Source organism: Mauremys mutica, chromosome 2 (genome assembly GCF_020497125.1).
Source record: "Mauremys mutica isolate MM-2020 ecotype Southern chromosome 2, ASM2049712v1, whole genome shotgun sequence".
NCBI classification, from domain to species: domain Eukaryota; kingdom Metazoa; phylum Chordata; order Testudines; family Geoemydidae; genus Mauremys; species Mauremys mutica.
The window spans coordinates 247,018,574-247,039,405 of NC_059073.1; the positions used below are offsets into that span (position 1 = coordinate 247,018,574).

Sequence of the window (20,832 nt, forward strand, 5' to 3'; positions counted from 1 at the left end):
CTTTGGCCTCCCTGTTTCACACAGTGATGTGCAGAGCGCAGGCCGGCTGCTGTCTCGTTTTTACTGCTTGAATCCCCCTCCTGCCGAGTCTGGCTTCATGGCACCTGCAGCTGCACAGCCCAGTAGGGCCTGAACACCAAGCAGCGTGTTAGGGGTGAGCAACAGCAGCAGTTTCTCAGCTCAGGCTCCTCTGCCCTTTGCAGAGAGACTGTTCTGCTCAGGCAACGCTCCTGGCCGGCATTACCGAGCAGCACCGCCAGGGGGTGGAGGAAACGCTGAGCATGACAGGAGTCCCAGCCTCCAAACGCGTAGGGGCAGGCTGCCTTGGTCAAGAGAGCCTGGCTGTAGCCAGGCAGGTACCTGCGCGAGGGGTGGGCAAGGAGCAGTGCACCTCTAGGCCACGGTGTGGCGCTCCTAGCACAGCCATCGGCGTCTGCTTGAGCAGCTGCCAGAGCTGGGACCGCGGATGCTGAAATAACTCACATTCTTCCTACGTGTCACAGCTGGGCTCGCAGTTCGGTGTCTGTCCCATGATCTGCCCGCTCCCGCGCCTTCTTCTCGGTTTGCAGGCGGAGATGCTACTCGCCTCGTCAGGCGCACGAACTCCGCGAAAGTCGTTTGTTTTTTTAAATCTTGCAGGAATAAGAAATGCAGATATTTGAGCCTTCTGCCGCTGGGGCTTCTAAGCAGGGGCCCTGGGCAGAGTCTCCCTCAGCCACTGAGCCAACCATGTGCTGATAAACAATGACCAGATTGTGAAATAGAAAACAGACTCCCGCGCCTTATAAAATGCTCTCTCCCCACCGGATGTGTTAACTAAAAACCACTGAGGAAAACAGAAGAAAGTCAAGAAAATCGGGTTCAGACTGGCAAAGATGGGGGCAGGAAAGCCAGAGAGAAGCTGGTTTATGTGCCCGAGGGCCAGTAATCCTCCCTCAGGTAGACTAATACACAGTAGATTTACCTTTTTAAAAATCAGCTGTTTGGTTGTGTGATTATCTGGGGGGGGGGTTGCTATTATTATTTTAATATTAAAACTTCTTACTCCAGGGGCCTATGAATAATAAAAAGGAACCAGCGTTCTGTTCTGGAGGATTGTAATCCAGATGCACAAAGGCAGCTGCAGATGATTATGTCATTAAGGTTTGGCTGGTAAATCCAACTCCGGTTCTGGACCGGGCCTCAGACTAGCGTGATGCCAGCTCTATATTGCGCTTTATTGTCTTCTTTCAAATGTTACTATCTTGCCTGGGCGTGTTGAGGTGCATTGCCCAGGAATTTATGGTACAAATGCGTCTCTTGCTCTCCCTGCTTCGTCTGCTTAAAATCTCCACCGTCCCTACCAAATGGATGCAAATGGGACATTTTAATAAACTTGCTTCTTCCCCCGCCCCCCCACCGGTAAACTGATCCCCCGCCCTCTCCCCCTCTTTTAAAAAAGTATTTGCAATTGATTTGAGTAAGTGATTCATATAATTAAATGGTTAGGGATTTGTTTAATGTGATTTTATATGAGCTGCGGACATTTCCAAAGCAAACAATGAGTTCAAGTACAACATACATGGTTGTGCTACAAGTGTTACCCAGCTGGCTAGGAGATCTTCAGAGAGCAAACAGTCTAAATCTGGAGAGTAAACAGCTTCAGAAAAAATCTACAAGTCCCCAGATCACTGAAAACAGCCTTTTATTTGTTTTCCCTAATGTCTAGTAAAATCTGAGACATTTTTGCAGTGCTATTGTAAAATACCTTGAGACGGGCGCTCACAGATCTATTTCTGTTTTAAGGGGACCTGGGGCTGCTTGGGGGGGGGTTGTATGTGTGCTTTTATTTAACTTCTCTGCGGTGTGGATCTAGTGCTATATTTACTTGAGACTATATTTTGATAATCATAGAGAGACCAGTGTTAGGGGGTGGTGTATGGTTTTGCTGCAACTAAAAGAATGGCTCTTGAAAGCAGACCTCATTAAACCAGTCTTTGGGGGCAGTGGGATTGTTATGTTCTAAGGGGGAAAATATTTTATACCAAATTTAAAAAGCCCAAGCAGACTGGAAAGGACATTTTATATGTATCTTAGTACCTAGAATTTAGGATGAGTGAGTTCTGGGATGGAGAGGGGATCTCATAAAACCTGAATCGTAGGTGATTTAGCTACAAAACATCTTCCCATCGGCCTTTTTTTTTTCTTTTTTTCTTTTTTTTTTTTTTTTGGAAGTAGCCCCGGAAATAATTCTTGGCACAGACCCTTCGTTCAGAAGCACAGCACGCTGTCTCCCATTTCTACGTGTCACTCTGTCCTTTCTTTAGGTGCCATCGATTTGCTGTGGCTCGCTAAGCAGTTTCCCCAGCTTCTCTCTCTGGCCACAGCAACAGTGGGGTCATTTGCAACGAGACAGTTTTAAGCGTCCAGAGCTATTTGTACATACTGTCGTGTGGAGCAATAGCATTATCGAGCCACGGGGCTTGAGGAAGGCGAGAAGGATCAGGCCCGTTGAGATTCGGTTCTGGCGTCCAGTGTGAAAGGCGCCTGGCAGCCGCGTGGGGCTGTGTTAGTACAATGGTGAGCAGCGATGGGACCTTTACAACCATGTACCAGAGAAACTTACGAGACCCTATCCCGTGCTCAATTCTCCTGCAGACCCTTGTTGATATCAGTAGGGAGTTCGGCTGGAAAACTGATACCCCGGGAAGAGGTCTTTATTGCATGCAGTGATTGAACTAGATCTATTTTAAATGTGATTCATTGTATTTAACAGAGGTTCTGCAGCATGCCTCTAAGGGGGAGGCGGGGAGAAGAGCCCCCCTGGATGAGAAAGTTACTGATTTGTTTCCCACCAAATCAGAATTCAGAATTTAAATCAGAAATGTCCGCTACGTTAGTTACAAATACCGAAGAAGCCACCACATTGAACTCCAATGTAATCCCCCTTCTCTGGACTTCCCTTCGTTATTGATCTCGCAGCAATCTACAATACGGCGATATTGGGCCAAATGTATCCCTGGTCTGAGTCCACGGCAGTGCGTGGATTTGCACCAGGGATGAATTTAGCTCCGGGTGTGTATTGAGCAGTAGTGGTGACGATCTTTCACCGAGCGTGGTGTCTATAATATTTGCACCTCTCTCTGCAGCTCACTGGGGAGCAGAGACTCTCCTGATCCCGATGTTATGCCTTGTGCATTGCTGTTGGTATTCACTTTAAAAGAGCTCGAAATGGACTTCCCCCCCCCCCCCCCGCTAGCAAAGCTTTGTTGTGCAAAACTAGTTGGACGAGTTAGGGTGTCGCTGCTCCTGATTGCTCTGGCCAATGGAACCCGATCCACCCTGCTGTGCGTAAGAGCGCAATTAAGGATTTAACCAAGCCTATGCTGCGCCCTAGCCTGCAGTCTGCCAGAGACAGAGACAGACACAGAGACTCAAAGACTCCCAGCCTCCTCCCCCAGACATGTCTGCTTAGCCCTGAGCAGCCCCAGCAAGCAGCCGTCTCCAAGCTATGACAGGAGTATTTGACAGAAGGGTCCCCAATATCAGATCCATCGATTTACAGGCTCCTTTCCAGACGTCTGCAGCCATGCACCATCCGTCTCAGGAATCTCCAACTTTACCCGAGTCCTCGGCTACGGATTCCGACTATTATAGTCCAACGGGGGGAGCCCCGCATGGCTATTGCTCGCCTACCTCGGCTTCCTACGGCAAAGCGCTCAATCCCTACCAGTACCAGTACCACGGCATGAATGGACCTGCTGGGAACTATCCTGCCAAAGCCTATGCAGACTACAGCTACGCGAGTCCTTACCACCAATACAGCGGGGCTTACAACCGGGTACAGAGCTCTTCAAACCAGCCAGGTGAGATCTGGGGGGTGGGCTGGGCTGGGCTGGATTAATGGGGGACATCTTGCTGGTGCGGAGGGGGAGGAAATTGAGGCGATGGGGAACAGTTTGTGGGAGTAGTGGCTGCTGGGAAGCCAAAACATCAGGGCAGAATGATTCCCCGAGAGGGTTGCTGGGATGGATCCTTCCTCGGACAGTTCTGGGTGCCTGGCTTCGTGGCGTTTTAAATATGTATCCTGCGCAGCTAGCGATCCTTAAATGGGGTGGGAATAAAGCCACCGAATTAATCTGCATAATCTTAAAACTCCTCTCAGAAGCAGCCATCCATTAGCAAAGCAAATGCCTGTAAATTGCCCAGGGCCTCTGGGGCTGCCTCCAGAGAAATCTACGTACAGAAAGAGAAAGAATGTCAGGAGTTTGTGTCTCAAACTCCGGCTTATTTGAACTGTGCAAAACGAAACTCTGAAGTTTGCTTCTCCCACCCCTTCCCCGGCCCCCGCGGCTGGGGAAATCCCTGGGAAGGGAAGGGTGCGGATCTGGCCGGAATTCTACCTCGAAAACATTGAAATGTCCGACTGCTTGTGCAGTTGCAATGTTTTGCTTTAGCCGATTGGAGCCTGCTTGGAGATGAATGTCGTGAGGAAATTGTGGTGCTCACGGCTTGGTCAATGGCTGGGGGAGGGCAGCTCGGGTGTGGAGGGGAGAGATCTAGCTTTTGGAAAGGTTTCTGGTCCGATGTGATCTGGTCCCGGCGGCGCATGTTTAATTCTGCTTGTGTTTAGCATCCCGTCAGTGTGCGGAATTAAAACCACACGCTCGCGCGCGAATCTGCTTCTCTGGGGTTCTTCTTACACAGTTCAAGATGCACACTCGGGAGCAGACGGATATACTGGGGTACCTTATCTTTCCCCTGCCCCCACCCCTTTGTGAAACAGATTGGATCGCAAACCAGACTTTTCCAGTAGCAGTCCCAATGGATTGCAGCATCTGCAATTCTCTCCCGCCAACCTCTTACGTCATTTATATACATAGATATTTGCTTTCACTTTTTTTCCCCTGTCGTTTGCTCTTGCTCATCAAATCAAAGGGAAAGTAAAGGCCACTGGCGTATTAAGGCTATTTGTAAAAGAAACCAGACGCATCTGCACGCCCTTTGCAGATCAGCAGCGAGATGATTATAACTATAATCGGCCCTCTGTCTGAGCCGGAGCCGGCCACTTTCTGTTGAGCTGAAGGAGGCCAGTTTTCTTGTGGGCCTTTGAACTGTGTAGACCTCAGTATCGCGTCTTCCCAGCCTGGCCGTCTGGGCTCTGCGGGTTGGAATTCGAGACATTGCAGCCTGCAATTCAGAGACTGCAACTCGCCCGAGGGGGGAATGGAGGGATGATATATGCTGCCCAGTGCACACCCCCATCGCTGGGCTCCTTCACAATGAAACTTCAGAGGTTTAAAAACCATGACCGGCTTGTAGGACTGATCTGCAATCCCCCAGAGCTCTCCCCCAATATATTTCACAAAGAGGGAACGGAAACTGGTTAGGTGCCCCACCAGGATGGTGGGAGATTACTCCATTTACCCCTGCCAGCCCCTGTTCATTCCTTCGCCTCTAGTCCACCAGTGTTTTTAAATAGCCCTCACCCCGCGCGGGTTGTGTTTGTAGAGTTGGCGGCTGCAGTGGCTGGGCCAATGGGCTGGATCTTTGTCTGCTCTTTTTCTCCACTGGGGACTTGATTTTTCCGGGAAACTCTAACCTGGTCTATTTTGGATTGTTTAGAGAAAGAGGTGGCGGAGCCCGAGGTGCGAATGGTGAATGGCAAACCAAAGAAAGTTCGCAAACCCAGGACTATTTATTCTAGCTTCCAGCTGGCTGCGTTACAGAGGAGGTTTCAGAAAACTCAGTACCTAGCCCTGCCAGAAAGAGCTGAACTGGCTGCTTCTTTGGGACTGACACAGACACAGGTAAATGCAGCCTTGAGACCTACTGCGTTTTCCTTGTCGGTATTAATACGGTCTTTCTCACCCACCAGAGAGGAGAGCCGATGCCACTGGTGAGGGATATAAACAGTAGCCGGATCCTATTAATTAAGACACGCGAGAGAGGCCTACTGTTCTTTAGATGGGCGGGGTGGGTTTCGTTTCGTTGTTGATTCCTGGTTTTTGTATTACATACAGCTCTATATTCAAAGGCTTGGGCGCTCGCTGGCGTTCACGCGCAGGAGCTTTGGAAGCCGGGGATTGTGCAAAAAGAGGAGCGGGGGGGGGGGGCGGATGTGATGATGTCTCTCGCACTTTCATAGTCTGCTTGAAGGCTTTCAGATCCATATGCAGAGAACAACTCCATGGGCACGTATCCCTAACGCCGACGTTGTCCATTACAAACATAACCTGTCACTGTTACCTTCCGGGTTGAATTCGTGGCACAGAAAGCGATAGGTAGATGTGCTGGCCACCCACCCACCCGGCCTGCTTCTCTAGGGCGAGACTGGCGTGGTTGTTGTTTGTGTTTACACTCTATCGCCGGAAAGGCACTGGAACAAAAATAATCCTAGTGCAGAGGGCTGAGCCTGCTCAGTTTGCAGAGAGCGCAGAGACCGGAATAGACGAATCTGAATCAGACGCGTTTCTCTCGCTTGCCTTCACTCCCCCTCCCCCCGGCTTCCTTTGAAATGTTTTTATGGGCTTCTATTACCCTCCCATAAACAAAATACTTCAGAAAAGGACGGCGGTGGCTTTCGCAAGGTAATTGCAGCAAGGCACTGCCGGCCGCGGACAAGGGAGGGGGGAGCGCCAGGGCAGAATACCTACCCACGGGACCCGGGCTTGCATTCCTCCAGCCTACAGACTGGATCGGGCCCGACGCGATCATTGTAAATTCCACACTGGATAGTAGATTGCGCTGGGTAACTGACGTGCTGGTGTCGGGAAAGATTTAACTCGCTTCTCTCCCCTCCCTGACTGAAGTCAGACCCTGAGCCTGTTGCCTCAGATCGTTTCACATTACGCTGGTATTAATCATCTTGATTTCCCCTCCTCTCAGGTGAAAATTTGGTTTCAGAATAAAAGATCCAAGATCAAGAAGATTATGAAAAGCGGGGAAATGCCTCCGGAGCACAGTCCCAGCTCCAGCGACCCCATGGCTTGCAACTCTCCACAGTCACCTGCGGTTTGGGAACCTCAGGGCTCTTCCAGATCCCTCAGCCATCATCCTCATCCTCATGCTCCAAACTCCAACCCATCCCCTGCATCCAGCTACTTAGAAAACTCCACTTCCTGGTATTCCAGTGCTAACTCCCTCAATTCCCACCTCCAGCCCCACGGCTCCCTACAGCATCCGTTAGCGCTGGCCTCTGGGACAATTTATTAGACTATTTTTTCCCCTGGACTCCTGTGTTTTACTGTTAAGGAATCATAACGAAAGGAATGCCTGTGGGGGAGTTTTAAAGGGAAGCAAAACAAAAAAAATTAAATGTGTAACGCTTGTGCATGTAACTTATTGCATTTCAAAGGAGACCCTTTTTTACAGACGGACATTTTTTGCTCAGCTGTGGACACTATCAATGGTGCCTTGAAATCTATGACCTCAACTTTTCCAGAGACTTTTTTTTCAATGTTATTTTAACCCTGTAAATAAGTGTAGATAGAGGGATTAAACTGTATATTCTGAATAAATAAAATTATTTCGACCATGAGAGACGTTTCCAAAATACCCCTTTTTCCATCGCAAAGAGAAAAAAAGAACAGATTCGTTTGCTTGTCTTGTTTGTTGGCGAGATAGATTTGTTTAGGGCCCGAACCTGGTGCAGATAGAGACTCCTTGCTCAGAGGCGCAGTCTCATTGGAAGCACTAGGGACTGTAAAGGTTTACAGGATCTGGCCCTGTAGGTCCCCCTTGTAAATCTAGAGCTGCCCGCTAGGGCAGCTTTCATCTGGAGAATGGGCTTTTCAAAGACAATTTACACTTTACCCAACATTATTTGCAATTAAAAGAACCGTACAGATTCTAACACTGGGAAAGAGAAATCTCTCAGTAAAGCCCCTCTGAATCCTTGGCTGAGAGCAATTAGCCCTGAGAGCTCCGCACTCATCAGTCGCTAGGGTAATTATACAAATTACATTTCCTTCAAAGGAGGCTTCTAAACACGAGAAAAGGATAAAACGAGGGCAAAACTCTTCTTGTGCCTATTGAAAAGCTCGTGTCGGGTAGAGGCCAGCGGTACCCTCTGAATAAGGGATATTGGAGGAACCTTTTTAACTGTGTTCATGGAAAAGCCCAGACCTCCGAGCGATCGTTATCTTCTTCATATTTAAAGTCTTACTGCAATTAACGGGGACAATTTTCAGATAAGAGGCTGGAGATCTGATAATGGGGCAGGAGAAATGGCTTTCCCACAATACACGGGACTGATTCCAGTCGGGGGCATTTGTGATTGTATTGTGTGAGCGGGACGTGACTTCAAAATGTGTGCTGTGCTGTCGGCCTCCTCTTATGCAGAATAAAACGATCTCAACACCCTTTATTACTATTTATTTTCACTTGGAAGAATCTCTCCCCACCCCTTAAAATAAAACCCCGGACAGGCAGGCGTCCCCTGTGCAAACAGAACAGCTGCGTTCCCAGGTCTTTGTAGGGTCATTCCTCTCATGGGCCTTTAGCGGAGTTGGCCAGCTCTGGGGCAGAACTGAGCGATCGCTATGAAAACCTGGGCTAGAAATAAGAAAATGTGTGAGAAATTGATTGCAATGCGGGAAAACGGCAGCGATCAATGTGACAAAGGCTTTTTCTTTTCCTTTCTTCCTGGATTAGAACATAAAAAAATGGCATCCTGTCAGCTGAGGAGTTCAGTGAGAGCTGTTCCAGAGCTCGGAGACAGGACCTGAAAAGACACGCTTTGTACCCTCGGGCACAGTTACCTGTCTCTCGTCCCTTCTTCCCCGGCCCCTTCCTTCTTTTCTCCCCCAATTCTTGACCGCCTCTTTTTTTTCTCCAAAGAAAGAAGCCAAGGCTCGCTGTCTTGTAGCAGGTTGGGGCAAGGGGAGGGGGGAGCCATTGACTTTTAGTACAATGGATTAGTCTGTTCGGTAGAACTTCTTCTTGGACGTTGGGAAGGGGTGTATGTGTGTGTGTGTGTGTGTAGGAGGGAGGGTTGTGCAGACATGCAGCATGCAATGACTTCATAAGTGTTCCTTAGTTGGGGAGGGGGGTTATCTGTAAACATTTGCTCTTTTTCTTTCTTTCATTCATTTTTTTTAACTCGCTGCTTACGGGGCAGCCTGCTCCATTTTACGTATTGTTCCTGTGCGCCGCGGTTGCTTGTTGAGTATTGCCTGCTGATTGTAAGGTTTTAGGGAATTCTGAAGCTGCTGAAAAAGCTCAACTTTTATCTCCTGCTAACTTCCTCTTCATTAACAGACAAGCGTGTACTTTCTTTCTTGTTCCCTGCTTGTCCTGGCGCTGCTCTAGGCAAGCGTTATTTTCAAAACAGCTTTTGAACCTGCTATAGACCTCCCCCTTTTTGGGATTCTCTGTCCTTTTGTTTTCAAGGTTAGGACATCAAAAGTGGAAATATATTTTCTAGCGTTTCCCCGTTCTCTTCTCTTCTTTCTTTCTTTCTTTCTTTCTTTCTTTCGGATGTTTGATCCCAGCCACTTTGGTGAGCGGAGGAGAGGAAGAAAGAGGTGGGCATTTTATGCTCAACCTTGACCTTGAAGCTTTGGGCCCGCGTTTGTTTAGCCTGTTATTAAAAGCAACGGCTCCCAGGTTCTGGGCAAAAACAACCAGCTCTGCACGTAGATGTTTGGATTCAACGTCAATCCCACTCCAGGATTTAATTGCTTCTGATGATGTCGTCCCCCGCCCCGAATATCCTCCCCCCACAAATACACTGCCCGTGGCTCTGGGCAGATCTGCGATGGTTTAATACCCCGGAGCTCTGAGGCCAGGTATGTAAAGACGACTAGGTTTGGAGAGAGGCCAGTGTATATTAGTGTATATGCCCATCACTGCAATAGGTAGCTATGTACACACCATTGCTGGAGTTGCTGTGTGAAAGCCATCAGCAGATCAGATGCGAGCACATCTCTATCTAACTAACGCGGCTTGGACCTGCCTGGGATGGGGTAGATTTTAGGACACTTCTCCCCCATCCCAGTGTGCCCCTCTCCATCAGAACAGCCGGCCCCCGTCCAGCTCTGGGCTCTCTGCAGCTCTCTCCTTGGTGCCATTCCATTCTTGTCTTGGGAAGAGATCAGATGAACTGGCCTTTGTCTGACGTTCAGTTTGTACTGGGCGGGTTGCTGCCTTTTTTTTTCCTGGCGGCCATGTGGAGTTGGGGCAATCCGGGGAGCCGCGAGGAGCCGCATTCCTGTGGGTGCCGAGCGGCTCCAGGGCTGAGCCGCAGGGCCTCACACACACACACAAGCACACACACACACACACACACCATGCTCGCCCCCGGAAAGTGCACACACCCTGCCGCAGCGACACATACAAAGTCCCCGCTTCGCCTGTGCCCTGCAGCGTCCTCCTTGGCACCCGATCGCTCCGGATATCACAGTAACAAATGTCAGATAAATCGTCTAGGAGCCGCTCTGCTGGGCTCCCCTAATCCCGTGTCCCTGCCGGGCTCCCTTATTACAGACAAACCGTCCACTCCTGACTCCTGGTCACTCGCTATAATATCTCCCGGGCACTTTCTCCGGATGGAGAGTGCTTCGCCCCTGAGAAATGTCCAAGTTTCCTTCCAAGCACATATACACACGCCAACCTGTCACCACATAAACCCCAGCCAGCTCAGGCAGGCATTTTTCTCGCTTTCACTTCTCTAGAGCTCCCCAATAAATTATCCCGAGCTGCAACTATTCCTTTGTATAGGCATTCAGGCCTCCAGACGTTACACATTTCAGATCTGGCAACACCGATGTAGGAATATATCAGAAACGTGCTTCGCACATGTGTTATTTATTAAATATTTCTACCACGCAATTTTGCGACTGACAGTCTTTAGGGTGTTCAGTTGTGGATTACAGAACATATATATATTGCTTCAGTTAAATTAATCCCCCCCCTCCACACACACACACACACATACCTCCTTGCTTTCAGTCATTTGAGCGATGCCTGCAGTAATGTAATAACCTGTTTTATAGGTCAGACAAGAACCGTGGAGATAGAAATTGGGTAATTTACATGAAGCCTCTTTTTTTTAAGGGAGATCCTGTGTTACAGCAATTAGATATTTCTGTTCTTTGTTCTGCGGTGCCTCTGTTTACATGTGATTTATGGGGATAAGCAGTATTTTATCTGCCAAAACTATACCGTATTGGGCCTGATCCACATCCTAATGCAAGATTTATACAAAGCCGTAAAATACCGCACATTACTATCTTTAACCAAAGAAAAATACCTTCAAGACACCGTAGAGTTTTCATTTCATTCGGGTGAGGAATCTCAGTTTAGGTGTGCACTGCCAGCCACAGGCTAAATCATGAGCACAGGGAACTGCACCCTGAAATATGGGCTGCACGTTATAGGATTTCATTGTTTTCTGCCGTTCAGAAAAGCCTGTTATGTGCATCAGACTTCAGTCGATGCGTTTGCAATAGCTATAAGGAAGCCTTTCAAGTACGAGTTCACCAAATCCTCAGCTAGTGTAAATCGAAGTAGTATCATTGACTTCACGGCTGCTGTGCACCAGCTGAGGATCTGGCCATAAATGTCAGATTCCAGGAAATCCTTACGGTCCCCTTTCCATGTAGCATATAATGTATTGTGTAACCTTTCGACTTATGGTATCCCTTGATCCTCCCTTTTCCTTTCTTCATGCTATTCTTATTGATTTCCATGAAGAACAGGCGCATGCAATTCGCATATTATTAATATTAATTAGCAAGTAACATTATTAACATTCCCAAGAATGAAGTTAGTCCTTAAAGGTCATAAATCCACAGCGCCGTCATCAATTCCACCCTATAAGGAGCCCAGGACAATGGACTCTGTAGGAACTGTCGACATTTACCTATAAACAGTTCGAACTACTTTCCAGGTTTAATACTGAGTGGGACCAACACTGTAGGCAAGAAAATATCCCCTTTACTACCATAAACCTAAAGCGATTAACCCAACATATGTCTCCTGGATTGACTTGTTTTAAAAGGCTTAACATGAATACAGCGGTTATTAAAACCAAGCAAGCAAACAAAAACACTTCGATGATTTGGCCCATTAAAAAGGAAGCAGGTTGGTTTGCTTCACATCCGGGGTTAATATAAACTCATCGTGAGACTAAAGCCAATAGCCCAATGAGTAAACCTGACTAGCTGTTAGGCAGCCGTGTTAGTCAGTCTCCTTTGTTTAATTAATTACAATTAAGGCATTCTCGGCTAATTTCCTGTAGGACTCTTGATGACTTCTCCACGGAGTGAACGCGAAAGGGAATTAGGCCTATGGGCTCCATACTCGTGTGCTTTTTGCACGATGGCCAGATAGGATGCAAATTCAATTTGGATCTATTATTGTTATTATTATTATTATTATTTATTATTAGGAAGAAAATGCGTCTGTTCCTAGGAAGGCGACGTGCAGATAGTTAAATCATCTGGGAGAAAGCAATCACTCCACTGACATATTTGCTTTTTGGGGGTATGGAAGGGAGCACAGAGGTGTTTTAAAAAACCCAACAACCTAGGGAAATACTGCCTGGGACGAGATGAGCTGAGAAAAGGAATGGTCTCAGACAGCAGCTCGCAGAAGTATCAGCCCCTGAATACACAACAGACTCACACTATTTGAGATTTGGACACGTAACACTGCAGACCACTGATTTGCTATTTTCTTAATTCCCGCTCTTCCTATTCCCTATGAATCAAACAGTCTTTTGTCCTTCAGAGTTTGATTTGATCGCTACTGTTCACATTTCACTTTTGTATTTTTCTCTTCCTATACCATTACTCATTGAGTGCCCCGTGAAATTACAATCGTACATTTTCGACTCAGCAACCCATTTGCAGTGCAAAAATAGGGTCTAAATAATGGCTGAATTAGCCCTACTGGACAGTTTCAGATGTAACACTCTGTAATAATTATATTGCAGGCTGGATTAGGATGCTATTATCATAATCTGGACGTTTACAATTATCTGTAATTTGCAAAGATGCGCCAGGTCTTGATTACAGCAGTTTTTTTTATCAAGCTAACCATCACTAAACAGTGACAGTAATAACAGCTAATTTTGCTGGCAATATAAGAGGTGCTGGGGTGTGCAAACAATTTCACACCTGGATGTGCTCACTCAACCAAGAATATAGAGAAAGAGCTTCTGCCCTGAGACTCAGAAAAATATTCTACACTGCTTCTGTTCAGTATAGATTTCTAGACCCTGATCATTGCTTAACAGATTTTCACTGGGGGTAAGTTTTTATTTTTTGTATACTTCAACGCACAGCTCATCTTTATCTTTTCACACTTTCGTGGTTACTTTTGCTGCTTTTCTAATTTCTGTCATCCTATTAGACTACTGTTTCATAGATTCAGAACTCCGTCCTTTTTATTAGTATTTCTGCATAGTCAATAGGATTTGGGTTGGCTCACGTTCTGTAACAATAGTTTTCACTCTGGAGACCTGTAGGAAATTCTCTTTCTATAGATAGGTTTGCTAGTCGGCTCGATAGACTGTCAGAGTGGACTTGGTTTCTGTTTAGATACGTTGAAAGAAAGCTGATCGCTATACCGCAATAACTATGAATGTAAATCGTGAGTCCATTTTTTTGAACTGCTAGTCAACGAGCGCACGATATATTCATTCAGATCTTTCCCTGCTGCCATGTATTTCGTACTCGTGTGCCTCGTGTCCATTGTCATAATACACCGTACATTTTCAGAGGCAGGCTGTCGTTTTAACCTTGCAATTTACCTCAGAAAATTTGCTTACTGTTATTGCAAAGGTGGTAGAGTTTCTGATCAGGCAAGCACCGTTTCACCTGCAAAGAGGCACGTGTAAACTACCCTTTGCCAAAGGCTTGATTCAAAGCTCTTCCTTTTTATCTGAGAAGGAGATGGGCTTTGAAAGGAGCCATCATTTTATTTCTTGAGAGGCCAAACTTTAATGCACCCCAAAGTTTTAGAAGAAAAATGTACTGCTGACCGAATATTATACAAACATGCTGCTGAACAACAGCTCCGTGAAACCAAAATTTTAGGAAGCCATAAGGAAAGAATAACGAGAGACTTGTTCCAATTCTATCTATAGATGACGCTGTTTCATGAAACTCTCTTTTGGTGGCAGCTATATAATGTTAGATGACACTGTCTGTGCTATCATTTGTTCACCGTATTACTCTTACAAAGGCCTGCTTGTGTCTGTATTGGGTTCATTGCTAAAAAAAAGTCTATCCTTGAAATAGTCATAAAGTACAAGAAAAAAATTATCACATTTTTCTATGCAGTACTCCACAACGCAATGGCTATTGACAAAGCCTGCACATGTATTTTATAGTACAGCAGCAACATGTACTCCAAAATACACGAGTAAAGCTCCTCAGATTCCTCATATTTATGAATCAGTCACACCGATTAAGTCAGTGGCTAGGAAAGGGTTAAGTATTAGCCCACGCGATTAAGGGACAAGTGCTGTATCTTTGGATTCTGATATCTCGGGATATAGAATGTGTGAGTGGATAGATAGATAGATAGATAAATAAATAGATCTAACATACATTTGCAATCTTTCAACTGGTTTAGGATTAACCTGCATAAACAGAGGCTAGGTAGATATGCACTGGGTTTTCTAAAAAAGAAAAAATACTGTTGGTTTAAATGTATGATAGCTTTCTCTCTCACATAATCTGAATAATTCAGTGAGACCCACTACCAGCTGTACTTCTGAAGCCTCTTCCATTCTTTTCAGCATTATAATTTTGGTTAATTTTCAATTTTAGGTCCTACGTCTCTGCAATTTGTGTATGAATAACAGAATAATTTTCCTCTTTTGTTTCGCCTTTCCTGTTCCTGAATCTAAATAAAGATGGCTTTTTAGTATTAAAAGTGGAAGAAAATTACAGGTAATTATCTTTGACGGTAAAAACGCTGTAATCAGCGGGCTACATGAAAAATTACTCTAATTATGGCTGCATTTAAGAGAATGGAAAAAAACCTTCTTGTGGATAAAAACCTTAAATTGTCCCCAATGTCTGCTTCAAATTGGATGGCACTGCAGCTGGAGGCTTTGTTCAGAATTGATCCTGGGGAGCTCTGAACCCAAAGTTTCACAGTAGGAAGGGGGGAAAAAGAAAAGAAAACATTTTTCTTAATGTAACAATACGAATGGTAGAAAATGACAAGACTGATCGGTTTTAAACCATTCTGAAGACTGACTGAGCGTGGAAGTTGCTCAACAAAAAAAAGGAACGGGTATATTGGTAAGTAGTCTTTGCTTTGTGTCTAATTATAGAGACTGTCCTTTTGCACGACTGTATATAGCTGTCATTATATGGAGCACTCTGAGTATCTCTATTGACTTCTGATAAATGGCTCAGTGGTTTCAAGGTTCATAATTTGAAGGATGCCCAGGTCTCTAGCCATTAATTCTCGCAGTATGGGGCTTGTGTGACGAAAGGACTTTCATTTTCATTATTTCTGTGCTTTATACAATATAATAAAGATATAATTCGCCCTGGTCAGTGCATTGTATACCTATGTACCTTTCAAGCTTTGCAAAATATTGCACAGCTTTAATTGTCTGTTTGTTAATCAAAAACAAAGGAGGGCACCTCTTTCTTTTCCCCTCCCCCTCCCGCCCTACTTGTGTAGGAAGTAATGCAAAGCGCTGAATTTTACTTTGAGATAAACCTCAGATTAAATGACACTATAACGTTTTTTCAAATATTGAAATTACCGAAGTAACATAGGCTAAGAAATGACCGGGCGATTAGAAACATCCACGATTCTCTTAGCAATAGTTACATACATATTGTCTCGGGTTTATTCTTTTTAAGAAAAATCTTTTAAAGGGTTTGTTGTTAGATATATTGCTCTCTATGTCACAAAATGTGTTAATATCTAGCTAGCTATCTAACGCGGGTGTGCTTTATAATATATAGAGAAATACAGGACACAGGGACGTTTTGTGGCTTTTACTCTATATATGAAAGAAGACAAAAACATACAAAGTATATTTACAACTAAAATTCAGCAATATATACAGAAAGGTTGCTCAATATAAACGTCTCTATAGCTTAGTGAATTGGTGAGAATACCACCAATCAAGTACTGAACCTTTCAAAGCCATAGGATGGTTGTTTTGGTGGGTTCCTCCTTTGCCCTTTTCCTGTTAGATTTCAGGGAACTTTGGGAGGGGGGAGTTGGGGGCAGAGATCTGAGGGAGAGACAGTGGTTTCTTCTTGGTTGCTGTCCATTCCATTTTGATAAAGCATGCAGTTTTTGCTTCGTGGTAATGTTTTAATCGTACAGTATATTTTCCTTTTCAAGCACTTTCGCGCCCCCTCCCCTCCAGTCTGGCTTTGGTGAATACAAATGTAGGAGCTTGAAAAGCCTCCCTTTCATCATGTAATATCGTTAGCTCATTAAACAAGTAAAAACGTTGCTGGGTATACTCAGGTTCTTCTGGTGGGAAAAAAGTCTGTAAAAAGTTTGCTTTGACAGTATACTCCAAAGCCACGAGGCTGGTTCCTTCGAGTCCAAATTAAAATATCCTAAAGAGAAGTGTCTTATGTGCGCCAGCATGGGGGGAAAAGTCTCTTTCTGTTCAAGATCAATCACTGAGGTTACTAAAAGGAAAAAAACAAAACAAAACAAAAAAACCCAACCTTGTCTCCTTGCCACACATACAAGTTCACACAGAGCCTGTTAAATTGGCACCGTTGGCAAGACAGCGGACTGCTTGCCATATCGAGACTAGGGCTTCTTGATAGATTATTTCTCTTGGACAATTCACATCATCTGTGGTCTCTGCATTGTGTCTTGATGTGGAGAAGAATACCAGTGAGAATAACCAGGCATGTAGCTGTTGGGAGGCATACTGACTCCCTTGGCAGAAGCTGAAACGTCCCAGACTGGAGGGAGAGCTGGAGACCGCGGGGACAGGGCAGCGGAACCTGGCAGAGGGTCGCTCTCATGAGGATTGCTGCCCTGCTTTAGCAGCTTCTTAAACTTGGAGCGTTTGTTCTGAAACCAGATCTTCACCTGTAAGCAAAAAGCGGAAGAGATTAGGCCGCTGAGGAGCACCTAACTGACAGCAGGAAGCACCCGACCGGAGTTATTTTTGATATATAGAGGGGCCTGAGTTTCCAAATGGTAGGGATGGAGATGTGGGCTCAAGCTGGCATTTTTAGGGGGTTAAACACGCTAGCGTTCGAACTAACCTGTTGTTAATCAGAGAAATAGTGACGCTGGGAATCGAGATGTAGCTTTTAAAATTGAGTGTTATTTTCTTGCCCAGGCCACCAGTAGTGCACAATATAATTTATTCTGTTTTAATTTCTCACTCTCTCACCTACCTATGTGTGTACATTTAAGTACTTAGACGCACAGACATATATATATATATATATATATATATATATATATATATATATATATATATATATATATATATATATATATATATATATATGTATATATATATATACATACACATGTACACACACGTGGCATATTCCTCATTCAGTATTTTGGAGGTCGTTTGATTATTTGGAGAAACTGTGGTCAAACAGACAGAAGCATATCACCCCGTGCTAGGAGACACAGTAATAGTCAAAGGGCATCTTAAAAGTAAAACCTGAATCAGACACTTTGTACCATCAGGCTGTCCTTGTTTATATCCTTGGGGAAGGGGCTGACTAGAACAAGTGCTTTATCGTCATTTTAAAACCAATTTTGGATGGAAATTGCTTTTTTCAGAAAGAGTAACTGATATAAATCACCTTGGATCGCATCTTGCCCTCTCTAGTCAAGTAAAACTCCCCTAAATTGAGTTTTCCCTGCATGAGGTCTGCAGGATCGGGCCCTCCACGTTCAAATGGTACATGGGTGTAATTTAAAGATTCAAACTCTTGATCCTGCAACCCTTGCAGGTAGTCTTTATGCAAGGATATTATCTCAATGGGACTACTAATTTGTCTGTAGATTTTCAGGATCAGGCCCACATCTTGTGTATGTCAGAAAAAATGCCATTTGTACAATAAGCAAACATATTTCCAAAATTTATATCCGCTCAATATTTAAAAATTGCCCAAGTAAGCTGCTGTTGCCAATTGCAATTATAAAATATTGAAATTATTTATTAAAGTCATAAATGCACATAACTGTTTTAAATGAATTGATAGTATTTATTCATTTGCTACTAACCCCTGCTTGTGAAGTCTGTAATGCCTCGTGTCTTTCAAGCTTAAATGAGCCAGGCTAGGACAGCTCCACCAACCACACTTAACTATGGCTTAACCTGCTATAATTTTCTACACGGTTGTCTTTGATCTTCAGATCTATTATCACGTTTTGTACATTTTGCCCAAGGGTAACCACTGCATTTGAGTTAGTCATCCAGGATGAATTAACTATTGATTTTACAGGTATTTTCTAATGCGCTCTTGCTTTCTCTGTCTCTATAGGTTGCCACGATCTGGCTTTTTATTTTTATCTCTGCTTCAGGCCTAAGGTTTTCTTGCCTTTGTTCTGTGCTCTTGTCACAACCGAACAATTTCATGTTGGTGCAGTAATAATTTGGATCCATTTGTTTTTTCTAGTTGTGCCATCAAAGGGTAAAATTTGATAACTAGTCGGCAGGGGAAAATGCAGATTCAGTCAGTTATTTCAGCAGTGAGCCATTTACTCTGTACTGTGTAATAAGATAACTCACATCACATTTGGCATAGTAGTAGCATGTGTGTTACCTTTTCTACTATCATGTACTTCTAGTGAAGATCTCTCTTTGGTTGGCCTTGTATTGTATGACCAGGATTGCAGTGATTTGTGGTTCCCATAATTTACCTGTGTCTGAGTAAGTCCTAAGGAAGCTGCCAGTTCAGCTCTCTCTGGAAGTGCCAGGTACTGAGTCTGCTGAAAGCGATGATTTAAAGCCTGAAGTTGTAAACTCGAATAAATGGTTCGAGGCTTCCGTATCTTCTTTCCTTTTCCATTGAATCTGATTTCACCGTTTTCAATCACTGTTGTTTTTTGCTGATCTGCAAGCAAGCAACACGTTTGAAATGTCACCACTGCAGAGAATGCAGAGAACACTCTCTGACTGTTTAACTGGGGCATTTTGTTGCTCTTTCCCCCCCGGAACAGCCCGCATGCAACAATCCCATTGCCGTGTCAGTCCCACTGCCATAGTATGCACCAGGTTGAGTGCTTAAAGGCATCACACCGCAATACCTCTTATTCGAACAGTGCGAATCAACGGACATAAGGAAGCCGTGCCTGTGTACTGGGTGGCTTGTTTTACTTGCAAAAACACAGCATTTGTTTAATGAATGGATTGCTAGCTGCCTGGCCATCAAGGTGTTTGCACGGCTAATTGACTTCATGTCGCCAGTTTGGTGGTCAGTGAATCACCAGTCGCAGCTTTAACCATGCTTTTTGTGCTCAGATCAGTACATAAAAATAATCTGCTAACTGCGGGAGGGGAAAAAAGCCCCACAACAAACTCATCTTGAAACTTTCACTCCTCAGGTGCTAACGGGCATTTGCCTAATGCCGATCCCCTTGCCTAGTGTCACAAAGGAGCAATAAACATTGTCTTTTCTCCCTTAGCTGAGGATGGGATCACTGCAAACTCTGTATAGCATTTCTCCCCAGCCATTAAGAGACGGCTGCAGAAGCAGGGCGCCTGGTGAAATGCAAATGGCCAGTTTCACGTTAAATGTAGCTGAGCAGTAGGCCAGCGCTCGGAGTATATTAACGGACAACACAAACAAACACACACACTCACACCTAGACAGTCCAACCCCGCCGCCAAATAGCGCTCCCGGGATGGAGCGATCGCAGCAAAGCCAGGAAGGGCTGTCGGTATCGCCCTGGAAAATAGACGCCCGGGGCTTTATAGCCCCACAACTAGATGCGCCTCCTGAAAGCCACCCAGACCTGGATGTCAACATAGACATAGGGACCGTATGCAATGCATAAGGCAGCTCCCGCATTTGCATGCCATGCACACACCCCGTGCGAAGCGAAGGCAAAGCACCGAGCTGCGCAAAGACGCGAGTCCCGGCTGCTCCGGGGCCAGCACTGGAGCCGATCCCCGGGGGCGGCGGAGCCCGGCCGGAGGAAGGAGCCGAACGCGGTAATAACGCGGCCTCGCTCACCTGCATCGTCCGCCCGCGTCTGGCTGGCCGCGCTGCTGTTGTGGTAGGACTGGAGGTAGGGGCTGTGCTGCGAGTGGCTCATGTAGGGGTAGGCGGCCAGCGAGCGGTGGTTGTAGGAGTTGCCGCTGGCGGGGTAGGGCGCGCTGTGGTGGTGGTGCTGGTGGTGCGGGTGCGAGCCGGCCGCCGAGTGCAGGCAGTGCAGCGGGTAGTGGGCGCCTGCCATGGCCGGCGAGCTCTGCTGGGAGTGGGACTGCGGCGGCGGCGGCGGCGGCGGCTGCTGCTGCGGCGGCTGCTGCTGCCCGAACTCCATGAAGGCGGATTTGGAGGAGTCCTGCGCTTCCAGCCCGTCAGCCATCGTAGTCATGGTCATCATCAAAGTTTGGGAGTGAGAGAGCGGATCTCTCCGGCTCGCCCCCCGCGCGCTCGCTCTCTCCCCAGCCACCTTAGAGCCTATTATCCTGCACTGGGAATTAGTGAGGTGGCTTTTTTTTTTGGAGGGGGGGAGAGCAGTAGTGAGAGGGGCCTTGTTCGCGGAGGGAGGGGTGAGGGGAGGGGTGTGGGGGGGGCTAGTCCTGGGATTTTTTTTCTCTCCTCTTCCCCTCCATTCCCCCCCCCCCTTGGTTATTGGGTTGTTGTTTTTTTTTGTTTTTTTTTTTTGGCTGGCGGAGTTTAAAGCGGAGATTTTTGA

At 45.9% G+C, this 20,832-nt stretch overlaps 2 protein-coding genes across 2 annotated transcripts; one reads left to right on the forward strand and one right to left on the reverse strand.

Moving 5' to 3' along the window:
• Positions 1 to 3,479: 3,479 nt before the first annotated feature.
• DLX5 (distal-less homeobox 5) lies at positions 3,480 to 7,495 on the forward strand. The gene is made up of 3 exons (XM_045006457.1): positions 3,480 to 3,845; positions 5,605 to 5,789; positions 6,868 to 7,495. Exons 1-3 carry the CDS (start codon positions 3,491 to 3,493, stop codon positions 7,192 to 7,194), a joined length of 867 nt encoding a protein of 288 aa, XP_044862392.1. The 5' UTR covers positions 3,480 to 3,490; the 3' UTR covers positions 7,195 to 7,495.
• Positions 7,496 to 16,085: 8,590 nt separating this feature from the next.
• Positions 16,086 to 20,596, reverse strand: DLX6 (distal-less homeobox 6). The gene is made up of 3 exons (XM_045006937.1): positions 20,145 to 20,596; positions 18,829 to 19,022; positions 16,086 to 17,025 (listed from the first exon to the last, which is right to left on the reverse strand). Exons 1-3 carry the CDS (start codon positions 20,515 to 20,517, stop codon positions 16,774 to 16,776), a joined length of 819 nt encoding a protein of 272 aa, XP_044862872.1. The 5' UTR covers positions 20,518 to 20,596; the 3' UTR covers positions 16,086 to 16,773.
• Positions 20,597 to 20,832: the final 236 nt, after the last annotated feature.

Coding starts and splice junctions, on each gene's coding strand:
- DLX5 (XM_045006457.1), top strand. CDS start 3,491: ATGACAGGAGTATTTGACAGAAGGGTCCCCAATATCAGATCCATCGAT. Junction 3,846..5,604: donor GAGCTCTTCAAACCAGCCAG/GTGAGATCTGGG, acceptor TGGATTGTTTAG/AGAAAGAGGTGGCGGAGCCC. Junction 5,790..6,867: donor TGGGACTGACACAGACACAG/GTAAATGCAGCC, acceptor CCCTCCTCTCAG/GTGAAAATTTGGTTTCAGAA.
- DLX6 (XM_045006937.1), bottom strand. CDS start 20,517: ATGATGACCATGACTACGATGGCTGACGGGCTGGAAGCGCAGGACTCC. Junction 19,023..20,144: donor GACGCGGGCGGACGATGCAG/GTGAGCGAGGCC, acceptor GCTTGCTTGCAG/ATCAGCAAAAAACAACAGTG. Junction 17,026..18,828: donor TAGGACTTACTCAGACACAG/GTAAATTATGGG, acceptor TTTTGCTTACAG/GTGAAGATCTGGTTTCAGAA.